Here is a 20,163-nt window from a genome sequence, read left to right as displayed (position 1 = left end):
AAATGGAACAACACTTTCCGTGAACGAACTTTTATTAAAAAAAAAGTAGCCGGGGAAGCGGCCGACAGTAACATGAAAAATCACTAGCTAACGTCGAGTTTGTTTACATCGAGGGACAGTTGCTGCCGCTAATCTAATACATCTTTCACAGGTATACATACATATGTACAAAAATCTACGTCGTGAAGCTCGCGTCCTCGGTGATATAATTCCGCGAACTCGCCGGGAGCTTGAAGCGACACGAATGAAAAACACTTATTATATTCTATGACGGGCGTACGCACAGCCAATGCTTGACAATTAAACAATCAGATGTGATACTCGTATAAAATCTGCGAACGTAGACTATTCTAACACATAGGTAAACATTTTATGATACAATACTCGATAAACGAACACCGAAAACACACTGGTCTCTCCCTGTCCCGCGAGACGGTTAAACTGACTATCACGACTATGGCCTTTCAGAAAATAATTATCACCCGTCTTCCGTGGTCTCTGCGAACCGGTACATGATCGATCCAAGGACTTAGTTATTAACGTTTCCGACGTCTCAGCACCTAGCTCTCGGTGGAACAATCCTTTCAGTAGATTGTCAACACACGAGACCCTCCGATAAATGGACTTCAACAACTGTACAATTGGTGGAGCTTCATCATTTGTTAATTCTTTTGTACGCAGTTCTCGAAAGTACTTCGTCTAGACTTGGCCCTATAGGACGCGAACGTGCCACAGTCTCGGAAATACTTTCGTCAAATCACTGCATCATCGTGGCTTGTCTACGTTAATACTAAGAAACACGATGGAAATACTTGTTCTCTTTTAACAATCGCGATAAGTTGACATCGATGGAACAATAGCTGTTCGATTCTTCCGTTTCTACGGTTTTCGTTCCACGCGTTTCTGCCATAAATACATCAAATCCGCAGATCCTAATCACACCATTCTCATCGTTTCAGGCGTCTTTCATCGGCGACGACGATCACACGAGCTGCTCGCGTCTCGGTAGCTCGGACGACATCAGTTCCACGCGACTCTCGAAGGTAACAGATCTCCTGGCCGGCACCATGGTGACCGATACGTCGCTGGGAACGTTTCGCTATAATCTTTCCACCTCCGATCCCGGATTGGTGCTCTCGGTTCTCGACTTCACGCTCGACCTTCGGATCATGCTGCTCCGCAAGGTCTCCCCGCGAAGGGACGCTCTCATCGAGTTCCTCACGCTGCCGCGTGAGAAGGTCTTGAAGGTCGGCGGTGGTTCCTCCGTTTCCGGTTTCCTGGAACAAACGAAAGGAGTCGATGTACGACCTCGAGGCAGCGAATGGACAATCGCGGAATTACCTTCGAAGACAGGGAACGTCCCACATCTTCTGATCTCTGCCGAAGTTCTCGCCGTCCTGCAGCGTCTGCGGAAGATCCTTGTCCAACGTTTCCGGCAGGAACAGGGTCATCAGACCTCCAGCGATTCCGATGATGCCTAACAGCAGAAGCGGCAGGACAGACGAGACAACGTCGAGGTAGACTACGAAAGGAGCTAAAATGCTAGCGACGTATCCCATGATGTGTATCAGGGCTACGCCTTGGGCCCTGACCACTGTCGGTAGCACTTCCGCTGCGTATTGAAGCCCTATGTTGTAGGATATGTTTATCCAAAATCGCCCTAGGATGGCTAGCGTGGCTGAGTATATGTCTGGAAGAAAGGAACGCCCATATAAAGTCTTCGAACAATCGTTAGAAGAATAAAATTCGATGCAGCAGAAATTACTGTAGAATGTTTGTAATTATCGTGACATTGTACTGCGATTGTAAATGTTTCAGCAAGAATGCGTGCAATCATTTTAGTTGGAACTAAGGATTCTATATAATGTTGCAGATGGCGGTACTAATTATGTATTAACTAAACTGTGAATGATTAAGCAAATTGCTTCGCAACAGCTGCAATTTTCTTTCTGCGTTTTGACGTCTATACAAAATTCTGCATGCAGTAGTCTTTTTAATCCTGAAATGGTATACTGTTTACTACAATGTGTTACACACTGTGGTCTTTCTGCAAAGCAGGATTTCTCGCTAAAATTTGTAAGTATGTCTTAAGAACTTTCGGATCTTGAAATTCTAGTATACAGAAGATTTGTCTGAATCGTTAAAATTGTTATTACACTGCTACTTGTTTGCCAGAAAGTATAACTATTAAATACAAATATTTGCCAGAACATATGAATTTGTATACGCGAATAGCATGCCGACACATCATTGTACATTCTGCCAAGTGAATTTCTGACTGCGGTTATCAGGTAACGCATGTCCGGACACTAACTATTGGAGACAGCGCAAGCCCAGATGCTGAAGATTCCGGAAACGACCAGCGAGCCGCAGGCCAGCCACCTTCTACCCCACCTGTCAAGAACGACTGTGAGGAATGTGTCAGCCGGTAGCTCTGTCGCTGCCGCAATTGTGAATGTCACGAACACATTCAAGCCTAAGTTGTCAACGTTCCGTACGTGACCATCGAACACCAAAGAGATCGCCATCCTGGAAACGAAATTAGAAATGAATTTTCGAAGCTCCTTAAATATTAAATAATATACATATATGTATATTTAATATATATTAAATATATATAATAATATAATATGTATGATATATATTAAAAAATATATAATAATATATTATATTATATTATATACACAAATTTATTATATATAATTATTATTTATTATATTATTAAACAAATATATTATATATTATTATTATATATAGTAATAATAATAATAATAATAATAATATAAAATATACATATATATATATTGATAATCGAAATCAGACTGTTTTATATTATTTTTATATCATTTAATATAAATATTAAACAATGCTAACTTAACACAGTAACATAGTAACAATATTATACTAACATATACTAAATTAAACAATACAATATTAAAACAAATATTAAACAATACAAAGATAATATAAAACAGTTTTTCGATTATCAAATATTTTAGATAAATACCATATAACAATAAATAAGATAGTGATGTTCCGCAAACGTGGAGTTCTGAACAAGTCCAGCACGGAGTACGTTCTTTCCGCTTCCTCTTCTTTCATTATCTTGGCGCAGGTTTCCTGTGTCGCATAAAACGATTTTTATATAATTACACACTATTTCAGTCTGAACAATAATTGTTTATTTACCCGAAATCGTTTGTACACATCGTCGGGCACCTTGGTGCCATTCATCCGCTCGAATTTCCCCAAGATCGTAATGGCTCTGTCCACTTGACCTTGACTCACTAGCCATCGAGCGCTCTCCGGTATCAACCATGGCGTCGCCACTGCCAAAACAAGAGGAACCGATGTGGCGATGCAGGTCATCCGCCAGTCGGCTAAGAAATACGCGATCCAAGGCAGAATGCATGCAGCGAATGTGAAAAACAACGCTATCGACATGTTCGCCACGAACGTCCGCCATTTTGGTCCCACGTATTCCAGCACTGTAAAATTTAACCTTCGTGTCAGCACATATTTTAAGATATTTTATAAAAGTATTTTTGTCAAACATTTTTTTTAAATGTTCTTTAAAATATTCTAATAGTCTTTAAAATATTCTGATATTCTTTAGAACATTATAAATATTCTTTGAAACATTATAAATATCCTTTAAAATATTTTGAATATTCTTTATCACACTTTTTTAAAAATAATTTGAATATCTTTCACAACATTTTCAATATTCTTTTAAATACCCCAAACTAGATGGCTACATTATATTGTTAAAAGTGTGTTCCCATTACAAAATTTATGCCATTGAATTTCTGCAATAAAATTATAACGGTGCCCAATCTCCTGAACGTTTCAATGACGCTTAAAATCCAGAGATGCATAAAAATGCACGGTGCGGAACTCCGTCTTGAAAGAAGTGAACTCAGACCGAACGCAGCTCATTCTAATGCGCCTAATTCCACTCAATTCTGAAACTACAAGTTCGTTACATGATACGAGAAACAATGCTCGCAATAGACGATGCACTTACGGCGTATTAAAGGTAATTCTGAATTGCAGGACAAGGCTTCGTTAACCATCTAACGCTGCTGCTTCGTTAAGAACAATTATTCTCCATTTTCTGGACGAGTATAAATAGCAACCGTAATTCCGTGTCATGAAATTTCTTTGTTTTCTACTCCGTGGATTACACAATCGTCGAATTGAAAGCACGAGGCGGCGGAACGGTCACGTGCCATTATCGACACGTGAAAGTCATCCGATTACTTGAATCGTTCGAGGACGCCAATGCTCACCGGTCTTGACCTCGCTTCCTTCCGGAATAAGATGGCGACGAGGTGAAATGTTCCTCACCACCTTGGGACGACGATCCGCGACGAAATATTGCCGATAATCGTCAATTACTTGCCGCGATGGCCATCGGCGGAGTCATTGAAAGGAAATGATTACCGATGCTTATGATGTAAATCGCGTGTCTTGCGGGGAATGTGGGAAAACGCATTCGTGACGACGTTAATTACTGTCAGCTAGTCGCGCGTTCAATTGCTGAAATATTCCCATAAAGCGAGAGTGAACCAGCAAAAATGATACCTGTTCATTAGCGCCAGAACTGCCGAGCTCTGTACGCGACTAATGTATATTGTTTTAGAAGAATGACGAGACTGAATTCGCTAAAACTTCGTACGTTTGCTATTATAATTAGACCGCGGATGTTATGCATTTGCGAGATAAGCGATACTAGTCAAATTTAAAACAACTTACAAAAACGGTTAAAGAAGGATTTTATCTCATTGCCGTTTCTTGGACACCATAAAGAACATTTTTATTTTGCGTAAAGATCCGCAGTACAATTGTAATATACACTTCGATATACAAGGTGTCCTAAAATTATGGTATCTCCGGGAAATAAGGGGTTGCTGAGGTCATTTGAAGTAAATTTTTCCTTAGCGAAAATGCAATCCGCGGCTTCGTTTACGAGTTATTGACGATAAATACTGACCAATGAGCGGCGCGATCAGCTAGCGCGAGGCAGCCGAGCCAATCAGCGGAACTGGGCGGAGCCACTCAGCCGATCTCGCCTCTAATTGGTCACCGTTTTTCGCTAATAACTCGTAAACGAAGCTGCGGATTACATTTTCGCCAAGGAAAAAGTTACTTCAAATGACCTCAGGAACCTCTCGATTCCCGGTAGTACCAAAATTTTGGGACACCCTGTAGGAGTTTATGAAAAAGTCTCTCATCTGAAACGATTCTACAGAGATCGTACACACAAAATTAATTCTTCCGTAGATCATATCCATCTTCTTGCACTACAAATCAACGCTTTCATTTACTTCTTATTTACGTGTTTACAGGTGAAATTCAACTCGCGCGAATGACACCATCGCAACGGTTCATTCGCGGGGCTAAAAGGTCGATACGATCTGCGGAAGGATCTTCGCTCAGTGCTCAAGAATCGGTTACTTTTGGTTCGATGGTTATTTAAATTCGATGTTTGGTTCTGGCGTAAAAAATGCCATCATTCCGAAGAAGCGTGCGACTACCATTTCTCGAAAGGAGGATTTTCCAAGAAGCAGCAACGGAGAAATAATGAAAACGGTCGCGTTCGCATACCTTCTCTCATCGTTAGCTTGATTCATCGTACGCCACCAAGGTTTATTGCCTCCGAGGCGCGTAACTCCTTCAGATGCAGGACTCGCTTTCCTCGGAGTCATTTGCTTCGCCGTTCGCGGCGAATATTCCGCGGCGAACGGTCGTCGATCAAAGGATGCCTTTTTTAAATCGATCGTTTACCAAGTCCGGTATTAACGCGCACGATGATAACACCGAGTTGCTGGTTGTTAATAATATCTCCGGCGCACAAAGCGGTCGATCGACCAACGTCCATCGGGTCGAGGCAAGGATGCAAATTTACGTTTCAAAATGGTGTTACGTTAATAAAGCTGTTGTTTTTGCAAAGTGAACATTTCTTGCGATTCATAGAGATAGAAGTCTGATGACAGTTCGTCTCTTTGGTCTCTTAGAAAAGAATATTATTAGATGAATTATTTGATAATTAGATCAATTATTAGATTATTGGAGTAATTACTAGATTATTAGATTAATTATTAAGTCATATATAGGAAACTGAGCTAATAAACTTCTTTATTAATATTAACATTATAACAGAAATCGTACGAAGTTTAAATAAATCCTGTCTTGCTATTGTTATAAAACAATACGTTTGTGGTTCGGTAATTCCAGTGTTAAGAAAATAAAATTTGTAGACTTAAGAAGAAAAGAAACCAATTAAATAAACAACATTCATCGTCTTAAATTTATTACTGTATGCTGAACTTGCTGTTTATGCAAAGTAAACATTTCTAAAGCTGATTGTTCCTTTCGTTTCCTTTAGAAAAGAAGATCATTAAATCAATGATTAGATCTTATACAGAATCAAAATGCACGACAGAAGATATTGATCGAAGGTTCGATAATTGATGTCCGAGTCATGGAAACTAGTTTCCTTGATCCCGTGGTTAATTGGCCGGTGAACGGCATTCCACCAATGAAAACCGAAGCGAAACGGTCCCGCGAACCGTGACTCGATGACTCAAATCGCAGACCCGGAAAAATCGGACGGGAACTCGGCCAAGTTGACGGCGTTCGCGTTAATTGTCAAGTACTCGGGTTTCCTAATTGTCAAGGCGACTGTAATTGATCGTCCACTGCCACCCTTCTCCTTGAGAAGGCTGTAGGATCACGCAAATCGTTCGGTTCGCGCCGAACGACGTGAGCAAATCGTACCGTTTACCGATTTTGTTGACGATTTATCGATGCTACGCAGCCACATGTTGATTAAAAAACTCTTTCACAACATTTTTCATTCAAACGTTTAAAGTCTGCACCTATTTTGTTTATCTGCGATGGCTAGTAACAAAATGCAGCAAAGAATCAAATGCAACGGATGATTCGTCTGGTATTAGATTAGCTGCGACGTAGTTAATATTGTTGTTTACAAAATTCTTGAAATACTTAATTGGCCTTTTCTTGCAATTAACGCAGACAATTTCTGTTCACAAAGACGAGATCGCAAGGATCTGCACTCTAATAACAACGATGAGGCATCTCGAAGAAGTATGGTAAAACATACATCAAGAATCTGACTCGTTGTTGCCTCCTTAATGATCGTGTCTGTGTATGTCAAGGGCACGCTAAATTAACAAAGAATTATTCGTTGTCCCTTTAACGTTCAGTATACGAAAATACAAATGGCTTCAATTCTATGGATTTACAATTAATATTTATTTAGCGATAACATTACGTCAATTTTTTTACTAGCGAAAAATATGTCACTGACGTTTTGATAATCAAGAAATATTCAATATTTCATTTACGACAAATAGGAGGGATATACTATTATACTTTAACCATGGCGTTGTTCAGTCAGATAACTTTAAGTATAGAAATGGACGAGTCGGTTTTGTACGTTTCTCGCTACGAAGAATGCTTCATTTGTTTAAGGTTTATATTTGCAAATACTTGAACAAATGAGACCGCGTGTTTTCAGTATTCCACGTTGATTTTATTGATACTTGAATATCAAAGAATGCTGACGTCTGTGTACCAAAATAAGCGGCCGCGATCATACGCGCGCGGACCGTGGTTATTTAATTGATCGATACTTCCCGTTAACAATAATTATTACCATACAGTTTTACTTGTACTGCCATAACAGACAGTGACGCGAGGTAATTAAGGGTAAGGCGCTTAAGAACGTTCTGTCGGTTTCAATATTTTTCTCGAGACGTTTGTACAGTTTGTCTAACATAAATGCGAGTGCATTGTTAAGTTCAGACAGATAGAAAGATGTAAGAATAAATGTCATGATAGGTTTCATTAACATGACAGAATGTCATATCCTATGAAAATGAAATTGCAAACTGCAATTGTTCAGAAAAAAATTACTAAATAAATATGAGAGAAGATATGCATGTATCTGCGCTACGTTGACAAACTGGCTATGTATGTAAAATGTACTAATGAAATATGTACACTGAGGAACTTCGTAAATTTTAAGCACATAAATTGTATTTGTTATTATAGGAATGTAACGCCATGTTAAATGTATCAATCTATTGTCAAAATGTCAGAGTAAAAACTATTCAAAATAAATCACGTATGAGAAAGGAAAGGGTGTAATCGTTATCATGATTTCTGTTAAACACAATTATGGAACCGACAAAAATTACTTTCCCTTGTAAAACGAATTTACTGTTGCTTCTGAAATCAAATGTCCACATAAAATAATTTGACATAATGTGATAGTTAGCCAATTCTGCACAATCAATTGCAGAATTGATTGATGCATGCAGCAATGTTTCCGCAATCGTCCTTTGTCTTTAAGCGATGCAACATTTATCGATCCATCAATATTAAATTTTACCATAGTTACGCGTATATACAGTAAATTCTCCCTAATTGACGCTCAGATCGTGCACAAAAATGGACAATTCGAGAAGGGGCGGCACGATTATTCGAGCCTTGCGGCTCGTTTATATAGTTGTTGACAATCGGTAGCTATAATAATCGTATCTCCTCATTCCAAATTTTCCACAGATATACAGATGCGCCTTGTATTTGTGCGGGGTTAACAGAATAAAGAAACGTAAATTTTGTCGGGACAGTTAGCACAGGAAACAGGAATATTGCATTACCTAATATGTACATCATAGTGAAGCAATTATCGAAGGCGAATCCAACGAAGAAACGGCACAATGTGAACTGCCAGAAGCTTTGGGAGAACGCTGTAGCAACTCCAGCTAAAAATCCCATCATATTGGCGCCGATCAAAGCCGGTATCCTGCCATACTGATCGGCTATCCAGCCGAAGATCAGCCCTCCAAAGATAGCGCCGATGAAGAAGATACTCTGCGCTGTGGTCGGCAACGCACTATACTCACACACCCATCCTAACTGTAACGAATGCCACAATTGTCAACTGAGAATTTTTCCATTACCTCTACGAATGATTCCACGAGCTTTTTAATTAATCTTTACTTCACTTTTAATCGATTTCTACTTTTATTCTTTATCTTCGTTTAAAATCAAATCTTCCATCCGCCATGTCGGAGAATGTACCACTAGATCCACTAATTATATTTCAGATAATTATTTTCTGTTGTACCGCTACTATTGTACGAGCACATTTATTATTTATTATACGAATCGTTTATAATTGTATGTGTAAATTGTTTTCAACGCAGTATTCAAGTTACTTCTACCAGACACGTCAGATTTTCCTACGGATCTTAATGGAACAGGTGATATTTTTAATGAAATCGAAATTAATTGCCAGAAACTCGATATTCAAATGGCAATTTTGCCGGGTCCATGTGGACCCGAGCCACGTCGGGTCCAAACGTTACTTGATTAATTAGTTGCAAGATGAAGTAAATGTACAGAAGATGGTTATCGTGGTATACGCGATAATGAGTTCACTAAAAAAAAAGTCTGTAGATTAATCTGCACGCCAGACAATAGAATGACGAAATTACGCGCGTCTTAATTGCAACAATGCATCGCATTGTCGCGAAAGTTACGATATACAAACATCGTCATCTCGTTAATGTCCTATTGTTTCGTAACACGCCGTTGAATCGACTTGAGACGAAACGAACTCTCGCGACAACTAAATCATTCGTAAAGTAACAGTAACAAATTGCGAAAACGCGTGAAATTCTGTCGCACCTCCGTGGCAACGGTCGCGTAAGGGATGGTGGTGTAATTGAATTCCCATCCGTGCTGGCAGCTTTTCGTCGGCCAGGACGGGTCCGGCGCATGGTTTCCATTTAGCATGATCTCGGTGTAATTTACATCGTACACGCTGCATCTCGAGTAACCTTCGTGGGTGATTGGCACCGCCAACGAGCGTCTGCAACGAAAGGAAATTGATTGTCAGCCGGATCATAATTGAACCGCGGATTTTCTCGAGCGCTTTCGACGTTTGCGAAACTCACGAATTACGGTAATTTCTCCCTAATCAGCGCTCAGATTGCGCACAAAAATGGACAATTTGGGAAGATACGATTATTCGAGCCTCCTCGAGTCTCCTCCTTGTCCATTTTCGTGCACAGTCCGAGCGTCAATTAGGGACAATTCACTGTATATCGTAAAATTTCACGAATGGAAAGCTCGCTCGCGGCTCGAGGGTTGAGCGTAATAATTGCACGAACCGCTGTCGTCGAATGCGATTTGATCGAACAGCTATGCACTTCGGCGCGTTACCAGTGCCGCAACTATTTATGTTAATTCAACAGGTGGACTATCTTCTGAGGTCGCCGTTGACCCACATACGTGCATTCTGATTTATTGGATAGTGCAGTTATGTAATTATTTCTAGATAGTGAATGTCTCAATAACGGCGCGCGCGACCGCGCCGAAGCGCATTCAAATTCTGCGCGAAGCTGCGCACTCGCGATTTGAGGAACGCCGAGCTGTTAGAATGCTTTCGATATTCATGAAAGAGATCATTTTTCACGCGGGCATTCTCCGTGTACTATGAAAGAGCTCTGTTGCGAATAGAGTTAATGACTAACCCTACAGAGAACTGCATTCCGTTGCACCGCGTATAAATTGAACCGGCAGCTACTTTCATTCGATTGCCTAACGTCGATTAGCCTAGTTTGCCCGGCGATTTTTGCTTTTGCACACGCTGTTAATTTTACGGAATCTGTTCGGACAGCTCGTAGAGTTATTGTAAAATCGATTTCGGTCTCTGCCGGATCCGTTCACAATTACGCTTAACCGCGAATTAATTTGGCTCCGACGATTGGCAAAATGGCGGAGTCGAATGTTGCGAAGCGACGATCGTGTTGAAATCGTCTTTATTGCCGAGCACCTTAATTAACGTAATTACACGCGAGAGATGATTATCCCGCTTCTTGTATCCTTAATTTACAATGAAATTAGCAGGGTGACGTCACCGAGATCGCCGCCGTCTGATTCGGGGCCGACTCGAACCGCTTACGCGCTATCGTAAAATTAAGAGGAGGCTTTCTCGGGTTACGCACAATGCATTTATTGCACAATGAAAATGAAACGCGATAGGACGAACGCAAACAATTGGCAACAACGTCTACGATCCTTTGGAAACGCAATTTCAAGAATAGTTGCGTCTCGATCATTTTAACGCTAAATGCACCGAAAACTAAAAGCGACGTGTTGCTTCGCAAGAATGAAAAAAAGGCCGAGTTATTGTCAATCTTTCGCCATCTTTATTTCAATGTGGAAATTTATTCGAGCGTATTTCTTCCACGGTTTTTAAATGGATGCGGAGAACCCGTCACTTCGACCGGCGGGTTCGTTGTTTATACTTTCAAAATGTCAATTTTTCAACGAAAACTTTCAGCGAATGTTTCGCGAAATTGCTTTTTAGAAAGTCCGAAAAGTTCAGCAGCAACTTCGTAATTGGTTGCTGATATTTGGCTGGCATTTTTTATCTTTGGTTCATCGATGAAGGCCCCGCTTGCTTAACCAACTCGCTGTGAAACGAATTGGAAAGAAAAAAAATATGCTGGTGAAAAGGTTTCGTTTCACGGAAAATTGAGCTTAGAAATTAGTAGACCACTCGTTCGTGGATATAGAAAGCGATGACCATTCGTTTTCTTGTTCTAAAAAACGAGAGGCCGTGAGAAGACTAAGATCTTTCGACACTCGTGGCAAAACGAAAGAAAATATTGATAACACAAGCGAAATACAAACCCGTAAAATTTTTAAAATAACTTCGGAATACTGTCAAGTTGTTTTTAACGCATTGACATTATTAACAAGTTGTGTCACGCTTTCTCAAGATTCATTTTTCTTCTCATTTATTGAACACACCAAGCGTTGCCAGAATTTTTAGAGAAGAAGGGTCAATCTAATATTTTGAATTTTAACTTTCGGTTTCATTAATTATATAACTTTGATGGAATTTTCGGAGTTGATATTCGTCGCTTAACATGTTGTCAAGTAACATTATATGAAAAAATACATTTTTCTCCAGCTTCTGCTCTTTACAGTTAACATAGAAATATTTTATTTTGCATAAAAATCCACGGTCCTAAGGAAGATCGTATTTTATATTTTTCCGATGTACCCTAAAGAATTGACTCATTCGTAATTGCGAGACGAATACTTATCAGAACTGTACTTCTTTATAGCGCCAGGCTCGCGTACAACGTTGGATGGAGCGTATAATTTTTCGCGTTCACGCTCTCATTATTTGTACGAAGGCTCTGCGCATAGATTCGTTGCATATTTTCTGGTGAATGGCCGCGCCGCCGCCGGACGACGGTATTTTAGCGTGCAGAACTAATAACGACACCGTTGCAAAATTTTGTCGTCGAAGAGGAGGCGGAACAACATTTTGATTTCGAAATCTGGAACGTCTGATGTGAGACCGAAAGTTTCTCCGACGCGGATTTTACGAAACGTCCGACTAAAAAGCTGTGAAACTAGACAATATTTCCCTAGGAAGGAAGCTTAAACATTTCTGAAAGCTTAAATTATTCGAATTGTGCACGAATACAATTGATTTTTCGTAGAGATTCCACTTTTTATTTTTTTTTTAAAGAATTATGATCAAATAATCTTCTTTAATAATTACTGTTTATATATTATATATATTATATATTATTTGATCATAATTATTTAAAAAAATATATATATAATATATATAATAATTATATTTATTTATAATATTTAAAAAAATAAATATATATAATATATATAATATATTTATATATTAAATATTACAATGAATTATAATATAATAAAATTAAAAACATGTTTTTCCTCGACAACCATAATCTTTAGACCTCGCTCTAGTCGATTTTCGATCGTTCCATTCACCGCGAAACCTTTTTCGCGGGAATCGCCGGAAAATTGGCTAAATTGTTATTACAGAAAATTGATAGTGCTCGATTATATCGAGTGAATGAAAAATGAATGAATTAATCTCGCGACTCACTTTTTCAACAAGGAAAATGTGTACGCATTGGAACGAAGTCACGATGCTGACGAAAAATGCAGCCGGATTGCAGCTATCACAACAAACCAGTTTTCATGAATAAAATTGAATAGAATTATCAATGGAAATTCGATTCTCTTCCGTAAATCGTCCTGCATTGTCTTTGTTCGTTGTTGATCCACGACGACCAATTGAAATACTTGCCGATAAACATCAAGAATAGCAATAATGTCTTAACAATGACATCTACGAGATATGCGAGGAACGCAGTACGATAAAAGACACAGCAAGAACGATGCATGTTAGCGAATCCATCGAGTTTTACACTTTTTATCTGCTACCGATCTCTTCGATCGGCTATCTTCCAAGTTAATCTAAAGCATGTAATTTCATAATTACATCACTGACGAGCATAAAACTTGCGTTTTTGTGTTTAATGTTCGACCATCCGGTGTTAACAATGTGATCTCACGATCATCAAATTTTACCCACAAATCTGGTGTTGTACCCAGGGGAAAAATACCCGCGGAATTGACGCGCCTGCGAGAAAAACCAACTGGCAAAAACATCAGGCGGATTCAAGTAACGACGACAAATTACGCGAGACCTTTGTCTCATTTCTTTAATGACTTCGAACGAACGGTTCTAGAAAAACGCGTTCCGATATAATGCGTACCTTATAAATAAATAATAACACGCGTGCACTATTATTAACAATGTTTACGTATAAGCTACGCATAATTTAAAATATCTTCGAGCCGATCTATTTTCAACGGAACTTTCTAGACAACAAAGAAACGTGTCGGTACACAAAGAAATTTATAATGCTCCCTCGAGGAAGCACCGGTGACCTCGAAATGTTGCAGACACATCCGCTTAAAGTGCAGACGATGCAACAGATGATGCGCGCTATTCCAACCAATTAATTTTCCCTAATCGAATATATTCAGTGACCCTTGTCCTTGACTTTCTCGACTCGTTCACTTTTCTAATATCAGCGTAAAAATTAATTCTGAACAAATACAACAATTAATTAATTATTCCGTTAAAAGAACAAGCATTATAGCGAATTTCTATGATAGTTCAATATACAGGGTATCCCGAAAATGTCTCGTAATCCGGAAGTGGCGGGTTCCTGTGGTCATTTGAAGTAACTTTTTCCTTAGCGAAAATGCAATCCGCGGCTTCGTTTACGAATTATTAACGAAAAACGGTGACCAATGAGAAGCGAGATCGGCTGGCGCTAGGCGGCCGAGCTAATGAGCGGAACTGGCCTTCGCGCGCTCGTGGGTTGGCCCGTCTCGCGCCAGCCGAGCTCGCCTCTCATTGGTCAGTGTTTTTCGTCAATAACTCATGAACGAAGCCGCGGATTGCATTTTCGCTAAGGAAAAAGTTACTTCAAATAACCTCAGGAACTCCCCATTTCCGGATTGCGAGACAATTTGTGGACATCCCGTATAATTTTTGTGACACTTAATGTATAATTTTTCACAAAGATAAACGTCTAATTTTGGTGTTAAAAAATCGTCGGAAATCTGTGAAGCAAACTGTTTCAATCGATCTACATCGAACGGTCTATCCGAAGTGGTTCGAAAGGAACGCATAGATAGGCCCGTTCTGCATCGAAAGTCTTATTGGAATTATGCGAGCGCCTAATCGGTGACGGTTTCGCAAGAACAGGGTGCTCCTTCCGGACGTTCGTTTCGTCGTTAATTTCCAGCAAAGTGTATCGACTGCATTGTTTTGCGCCGGGCAAACTGGCGCAAGAGCGTCGGCAAAAACGGTCATCGCATCGTCGACTATCTGGGAAAGTGTAGAAACACGGTGACGAAACGAAGGTGTAACCCGATTGCAGCTTCGCGTTCGGTTACATGCGCTGTCGTAAGCCGCTGCACCGCGGGTTAAGAACCTTGATGTTATTCAAATAATGTAACACCTCGATCGGCAGTCAGTTATGCCGAATAAAACGCGTTTCGCCTTAGCTGGTGCACCGCTCGTTCCTTTCCTTTTCATTTTTCTCGGCGAGACTCCGCGCCGCGCGTTGCATAATTCATTGTAAATTATCGCGGGCTCATTCTCGCGGGACGTACCTCGTTGATTTAAAACGGCCACTTGACCCTGGAAATTTCGGAATTTTTGCCATCTTTTCGGCACACGATTTCCCGGTTTTCTAGGCCCCCTTGAGTCGCTCGGAAAGACGGCCTATTTTAATCGCGTCGTTTTTTTTCTTTTTCTTAAATTATTTGAAGTGGTAATGCGCGGATAGAAGTCAATTTTTACCATTTTAAAAAATGACACAAGAGGTGCCATTCGCAATGAATTATTTCGTTGTATCAGGAATTGTAGGATTTTCCAACGTTTTGTTTAGGATCGGACTGTTATTCATTCTCGAACCATTTTTCAGTAAAGCAACGCGCATGAGACGACGCGTAAATTTGTACCATTTTAAAGACCGTCATAAAACGTGTCATTCGCTATGATTTATTTCACGTGTCGGGAATATTGCAGTTAAAAATGCAAGCTTCGCGTGCAATTTTTTGCACTCGACGTTTTAAAACGCTTTGAGTCACCGGCGAAAATTAGAAACATTCTTTTCGTCGTGCCTTGTTAATCATCCAGAAGCAGCAGAGTAACGTGAGATAACGACGTGATTTTGTTAACGCGAAATTGTTAAAGTGCACGTTCGTTTATCGCGCGTGCATCGCGACGATTTCACCGGACATTATTTGCTGTTACTTGGAGCGACTGCTGCGTAAAATTTTGATCGCGAAATGTTGTTGATTAGATAACAGTATGAAGATTAAATGAATTATTGGAATAGCGACATATTATTATTAAATCGTCATAATTGTTAAAGGAACAAACAAATGTCTACTTCACGTAGCTGCTGATTGTAGAAATGTTGCTTTCGCATACACACCCGCTGCATAGCGTTTTTATCTTAAATAAAAATCTTGCTAATAAACAATTAAACATGTTCTGTCTCATTTTATAATGCTTTTGATATAGTTGTACTTAAACGCCAAAAACTGAAACGTGAAAGTATGGATTGAAATAAAATTATTATTATAATGCTCATTCTCATTTGCCAATTCAATGTAACCAACATCGAATAAATAAACTGATCCAGCTGCACTTTTGCAAGTAGACTTGGAAGTCCATTCGAGGATCAAAATGCAATTTTATCGAAACTATATAATTTATGAATGTATAACGTCTAGAGCAAAATTAACTCCACATAACTCAAAGCACTTTTATTTATCCAATTCTTGTTCGATTAAACAAATTCTCGTTATTAAACAGGAAGAATAACAATCCCGCAGCGTCGTTGTTCATCCATATTCATTTCGTTTTGCAAAAAAGCATCATGCGTTCGCGGTAAACGCAAATCTCTGAACACTTTCTTGACAACCAATGGAATTATTCTACTTAATTAATCCAGAACTGGACGGGATTCAGTTGCACTTCTCGTTAGCATTTCAACGACTAATTCATTCGCTTGTACGTTCTTACAACGATTTAAGATGCATCCACGTTTGCATGAAAAACTGTGTACACAGATTCATAGCGAGTCAAGTTGCTTGTCGCTCGTGTCTAGCCGTGTAAAAACTAAATGTTAACGGGCAGGATATGTAAATAGATTAATAATTGACTGGATGAATCATCGAACACCGTCAGGAATAGTAACAATGTCCTGGATGTAATTAACAAGGATGATTTAACGGTAATGGGAGTGTTCGGACAGGAAATGCACGGACCTGGACAATGTTTCCGAGTGTACATTAACAATAATCTGCAGTCTATTCATAAAGCATTCCTATTTCTATGAAATAATTGTTCTTCAAATACGAATACTTCGCTCTAAAATGCTGCACTATGAAATATAAAGTGCTTCACTATAAAATACTTCATGATAAAGTACTTCACTACAAAAGCACTTCAGTATAAAATACTTAATGATAAAAAGTACTTCACTATAAAATACTTCATCATAAAGTACTTTACTATAAAATACTTTCCTATGCATTACTTCATTATAAAGTACTTTACTATCAAATACTGCGCTATAAAGTAGTTCAATATGAAGTACTTCACTACACTTGATGATAGTCCAACGATCGTTTCTCTCTCGATGTAATTACATGTTCTGATACAGAAGATATTTCAACATAAGCAGTATTTACTGGTCGATTAATGCTACTCGTTAATTACCATATGTCATTCGGATTGCTAAATCTGAAGTACCGGAAAGCGGCGTTCCTTTTCCACTAACTTGGCCAAGGTATAATCGGAACATGAACGCTGGATAACTGTCGTTGACGTCAGAAGACCAAATTAAACAAAAACCGCTTAAATGTCTATACAGAGAGTGTTTCCGCTTGTATTTATCTCTGTGGAACAAAGGATTAGTCTATTTGACGACGGAATTATCAAACAACGAAAGCTTGCAATAATAAACTTTACGGGATCGTAATTTCCGATAGCCGTATGTACATTACGCAATTCTACAAATTCATTAATTTACTAGTTTATCTCTATGCTGCCTATTAATCGCCACGTTCACCTACTCCTTTTATTCAGCGATCTATTCAGGAAACGCCGCGATCAATGCGTTGCTCGAAATATCAGAACTTCGCCAGCAAGGATGCAGATCTCTAATAATAGTAGTGTCAAGATACCTACGCATTTTTTCACCGATGAACGCAGATAATGCGAGCGCTAGTTTCCGCTACGAAAAAAAAGCGACGTATCAGGAGCACCGATCTAATAAAAAACATCGCCCATTGTGATCGAGCTCGTAGATACAGAGTCGGTCACGAAAGTCTTACGTGCACCTGCTACAATTTTAAATTGCTGCATTCCATTCGACCACAGCAGCTAACACACGGCGTGCGTGCGTTCGCTCATTAAATTTTCAATTTAACACACATTACCCATGCGAGCAGCGCCCATTGCGTAATCGACAAATTCTCGGAAACGGATACACAGTCAGTTCCCGGCGAAAATCAATTTCGAAAATCACCGATCTCAGATACGACATTTACGACATCAATTTCGGAGATAACCGATCAAGATACGATCTTAAAGAGCCTCTCCTAGATAAAGACCACTCAACGATGCACCGAACGATTCATCAAGATATCCCGATTCTATTCATCTCGATCTGTGAAGGCCCGTTAAACGGTACCAGAAAAGCCATTAATCAAACGACATACCTTTGGTCCACGGTCAGGTTCCCAAGTTCCGGCACCCAGCACCAGTGATCGTCCGGTATCAGCGTGATGAAGATCTGCGAGAAGTACACCCAGGCGACGAACGAGGCGAACGGTATCATCAGGATGAACAGGATCCTCTGATAAATCCCGAATTCCCCGACATAAGGTAGCAACTCGTCGAAATCCATGTCTCTCGCTTCGTCCTTCGCATCCTTGGCAACCTGCCTGGCACCGGGGACCTCCAGATTCATAGAGCTCTGGCAAGCACCAGCATTGTTCTCCTTATCCAGCGGCACAGGCGTCCCGAACTTCTCCTGCGGAGGCATCTTGGCCGCGATCCTCTATCACAAGATCCGGAAACACCTTGGATAACTTCGGGGGTACCCTCGCTCTTTCAGAAGCTGGCTTTCACTGATCACGATCACTACCGATCACTGATCCCCTATCCCACTGTTCTCCTAATCGTTGATAACGCGGCGCAGCATCGTTTTCTTGGAAGCTTCGAAGCAGGCCGATGCGTCTCCTTATCTGATCAGCGCACGGGGATCCGGAGATACCGACCTCAAATGTTTGCCGGCCTCATCGTCGCGAGATAGAGCTGATCGGGGAGCTGGTCGGGGCGTCGCTAAAGGGGAAAGTGGACAAATCCTAAGTGAGGACTTCGAAACTGAAATGATCGGTTCCGTAGCCGGCTATATAGCCACCGAGGTACTCCCTCTCTTTTCCCTTGCGAGTAGAATTCACCGATCTGCGAGTGGCATTGAGCAGACCGCGGATCGTGTCAATCATCTTCGTCACCCGGCCACGGGCAATGTCTCCCAACCTCTGCCGAGAAGATCCGCTTTTCTTCGGTATTGTTGACCCAACGATGGTCGGTTCGCGCATTGTGACGGGCCGTCAACTATGTTGCATCGGGATGATCGCGCGCAGATCAGCCAGGTTTAAATTTAGCGCTAATCGATCGAGGGTGACCAGATGTACGATGCGATACACTGACCAACACCAATATTTATTCTCGCGAACCCCATGATTTCTGCTCGGCGTAGTCGGAGCCAAAGGGTGCAACCTTGCGCGACGGGAACTGGTACAGGCGTAATCTGGGAAACAGTCGCGTTCGGTTTCGTTGAACCGTGAAAGGCTCCAAAAAGATTCCGAGCATCAGATTTTCGAGAAATCGTCGATGTTTAAATTGATATAATTTTGTAAGAACGAGTCTTATGGCCTGGACTGATTATAAAATTTCGAGCTTCTACTTTTGTTAAGTGGATCTTTTTTTAAGTACATTTTACCACCATGTGACGGTATACAGTATCTTACACTTTTTTGAACTTCCAAGTACTAATTCTGTATGTTCCTAAACAAGTTGCACTAAAATTCTAAACTACTAGGAAAATTATTATATAATTGGTTGTTTATAATATCTCTGGAGTCTCTTGTACATTATTTCTTTCAGAAAAAAGTTCCACTGAAATTCTAAATTACTAGGAAAATTATTGAATAATCAGTATTTATAATATCTCTGGATTCCTGTACATTATTTCTTTCAGAAGAAAGTTCGACTGAAATTCTAAACTACTAGGTAAATTATTATGAAGTCTATGTATTCCATATTTTGTTTCTTCCAAGAGGAAGTTGCACTAAAATTTTCAACTATCAGGTGAACTATTATAAAATCAATGTTTACTGCACATCTGTATATTATTTCTACCAAAAGAAAGTTGCACTGGAGAAGGGATACACTGGAGATCGATCTCTGTAGTACGATTTTTAAAGCCACTGTACTTGAATGATTAATCCCGAATGTTATAGAATATCCTTTTTTGGAAGTTTAAAGAGAACCTAAACTTTGAGAACTCTGATCGAAGGATGCCAAAGAATTGATCAATTCAAACTAAAAGTCTTCTTTGAGAAATCACCTAGGGAAATGACTGATTCAGTTTATTGTGCTATTCCTGAAAT

At 39.9% G+C, this 20,163-nt stretch overlaps 1 protein-coding gene across 1 annotated transcript; it reads right to left on the bottom strand.

Moving 5' to 3' along the window:
- Window positions 1–14: 14 nt before the first annotated feature.
- Window positions 15–19,086, bottom strand: LOC117220693 (organic cation transporter protein). Its single transcript, XM_033470909.2, has 8 exons — window positions 18,205–19,086; window positions 9,727–9,910; window positions 8,694–8,952; window positions 3,190–3,488; window positions 3,008–3,120; window positions 2,315–2,529; window positions 1,342–1,690; window positions 15–1,277 (listed from the first exon to the last, which is right to left on the bottom strand). The coding sequence occupies exons 1-8, from the start codon at window positions 18,528–18,530 to the stop codon at window positions 1,100–1,102; spliced, it is 1,923 nt and encodes a 640-aa protein (XP_033326800.1). The 5' UTR covers window positions 18,531–19,086; the 3' UTR covers window positions 15–1,099.
- Window positions 19,087–20,163: the final 1,077 nt, after the last annotated feature.

This window comes from Megalopta genalis, chromosome 2 (assembly GCF_051020955.1).
Source record: "Megalopta genalis isolate 19385.01 chromosome 2, iyMegGena1_principal, whole genome shotgun sequence".
Classification (NCBI taxonomy): Eukaryota; Metazoa; Arthropoda; class Insecta; order Hymenoptera; family Halictidae; genus Megalopta; species Megalopta genalis.
This window is presented reverse-complemented; position numbering and strand designations above follow the sequence as displayed.